Source organism: Penaeus monodon, chromosome 21 (assembly GCF_015228065.2).
Source record: "Penaeus monodon isolate SGIC_2016 chromosome 21, NSTDA_Pmon_1, whole genome shotgun sequence".
Classification (NCBI taxonomy): domain Eukaryota; kingdom Metazoa; phylum Arthropoda; class Malacostraca; order Decapoda; family Penaeidae; genus Penaeus; species Penaeus monodon.
Genome location: NC_051406.1, coordinates 12801828 through 12804175, shown reverse-complemented (window position 1 = coordinate 12804175; position 2348 = coordinate 12801828). Strand labels below are relative to the sequence as shown.

Below are 2348 nucleotides of genomic sequence, written 5' to 3'. Positions count from 1 at the left end.
AGGCCTGTGATTTTGAGATTACTTAGCAATTTATTTCAGATTTGGATGAGTATAGGAGGGATGTTGGAGATTTTTGTGCATTCATGGATTTATTGATATAGGAAGACATGATTACATGATACACTATACATTTGATATCGATGTTTGAGAGATTCAAATTAGTTTCATACATACTGTAGGATGAAAATGAAATACGTGTTACCATTCCTAGAGTTTTAGGATATTAATTTTATTGCTACCTAGCAAATTCACTTGCTCATTTATGAACAAATATAAAAGTTCCATGAATATCTTTTCTTTTTTTTCTCATATATATCTTTTCTCCTGGCAGAGGTCTCTGAGGCCACTAGAGAGGAGAATGTGACTGGGTTAGCTGGCCACAATGGAGCCATCAAGTGAGTGAAACTGCCCTGTTTAGCTTTGTACCAGATGCAGTGTAGAAAGCTATTGTGTTTTGGATAGAAATTTGTTTCTAGATTTTCTTTAAGTATTCCTTTATACAATATACTTCTAAATCTACTACCAGTCTTTGACTCTTAAATATTTGTGCTGCTGGTAGGTTAATGCACAAGAATCCTCTCTCTATTATTGGGCAATGTGTCAATATTTTGTAAAGTTTTATTGACACTGGGCAAGTTCTCTGATTTATAGGTTTCAAATTCTCTACTAGTTAGCTTCCTTTCTCACAGGAAGGAGAACCAGTGAGTTTCCTTTTATTCTTGTGTATCATGTTAGTGTATCTGAATTTTACTGGTAACAAAGGTGTATAAACTCTTAATCATTGTTAATATTACTGAAATTTTAATATACTTAACCCATTGATGCCAGATGGTATCTGTTCTTACCATAATGAGCCAGATGCCAGATGCCAATTATCCATACCACACACAATTGAGCCTGGTGTAAATTGTGTAAAGAGCAGGAAAAATATGTGTTTCCCATCTTTCACTCAAATAACTGTGTTCACAGCACCTGGCACTGGAAAAACCATCACTGGGTTAAAGGTTGTACACTTTGTGACCTACTTCACTGATCCATCCAGGCACATACAATCTTTCTGATATTATTCATGTTTCTGAAGGTTACAAATATCCCCGTTGTTTGTTTATTTCACATACTAGATTGTGTAATCTATGGATCGGAGATGCTAGGTTAACATTGTCTTTAGAGTTTTCCCCTTTAGGAACTGTAGGTCAGCACTTTGTGCAAGCAGCAACATATGCCTATTTTTTATATGTATCTTCAGTTATTACTCATGTACTTATTCATTCTGACTAGCTTCAGGTGTGAAGGATATTAAAAAGAAAGGTAATCATCACCTTTATCCCAACAGATTCCTTGAAGACCACAAGCTCTGGATCATCTTGGGTGTTGTTGGTGCACTGCTCTTGCTCACCATCATTCAGGCTACAATCACCATCCATAAAATCAAGAAAAACAGAAGCCCACCTGTGAGTACCAAGGTGAGGTTAGAGCTGGGAATAAAGGGGCTTAAAAAGGACATAGGGCTTTATTTTCTTCATTCAATAACTTTAGTATGGGGAGATATGCATGGTTGTAGAGATGAGGGTATTATGTACCACTCTGGGGATCCTAAAGCAGCATTGCATCAGGTGGTGTATATCATACATCCGTAAGAGCATGTGGTTATTGGATAGAAATACTAAAAAAAAAATCCATATTTATAGTTGTGAATATCAATTACTAACTTGCATGAAGATGGAAGATAGAACCAGATTATATACTGGTACACTTATATTTTATTCCAGGGTGTAGAGTTATTACTGAGGTATTCTCTTACTTTAACCACTTCCTTTCTTTTTCTAATATCACTTACTGGCACACTGTCTCTCGGTGTCCAATGGGGGTTTGGTACCTTGTAGGTGTGGCCTTCTCCCGAAGCTGGGGTCATAACACCAGTTGGAGCAGGAAATGGAGCCATGCCAGGTGGATCACCGACTGGAAGCCAAGTGGGGCTGGTGGCTGCTGTTGTGGAGCCTCCACCTGCATCCCCTACCTATCCAAAAAGTGGATTGCAGTCATCAGTCACAATCCCCAACAATTCCTTGCCACCCAGCCCTGTCAAGACAGGGACTCCACTTAACACAGAAAACCCGGGTTATGTGCCTGATTAATCGTAATCCAGGTCACCATCTATTAATAACTGCACTTAATTATAGGTATGGTGGTGGACTAATATATAGCATGCATATGGACTTTTATAAAGAAACTATCCCAGAGTTATTGATTGGCATGAACCTTAGCAAGGCAAAAGAGACTTTTGTTGTGCATCTTTTGGTTTCCTACCTTTTAGGCTGAAGGTCGACCATGACCCACATTAGTTTACA

The 2348-nt window shown here is 38.2% G+C and overlaps 1 protein-coding gene and 1 long non-coding RNA gene across 3 annotated transcripts in view; one reads left to right on the top strand and one right to left on the bottom strand.

The window, feature by feature from the left end:
• LOC119586243 overlaps nucleotides 1–2348 on the top strand; it is a gene marked incomplete in the record, with an annotated part of 139392 nt that overhangs the window by 134091 nt on the left and 2953 nt on the right. The window contains 2 exon segments of the mRNA XM_037934947.1: nucleotides 332–395; nucleotides 1334–1463. Of these exon segments, the coding sequence (XP_037790875.1) occupies nucleotides 332–395; nucleotides 1334–1463 (194 nt within the window).
• Nucleotides 11–2348, bottom strand: part of LOC119586245 — a 9801-nt gene continuing 7463 nt past the window's right edge. For both annotated transcript variants that reach the window (XR_005229938.1, XR_005229939.1), the window contains exons 2-4: nucleotides 1838–2017; nucleotides 1320–1449; nucleotides 11–978 (exon numbers count right to left, since the gene is read on the bottom strand). This is a non-coding gene — a long non-coding RNA (uncharacterized LOC119586245). The remainder of the gene's footprint in view (nucleotides 979–1319; nucleotides 1450–1837; nucleotides 2018–2348) is intronic.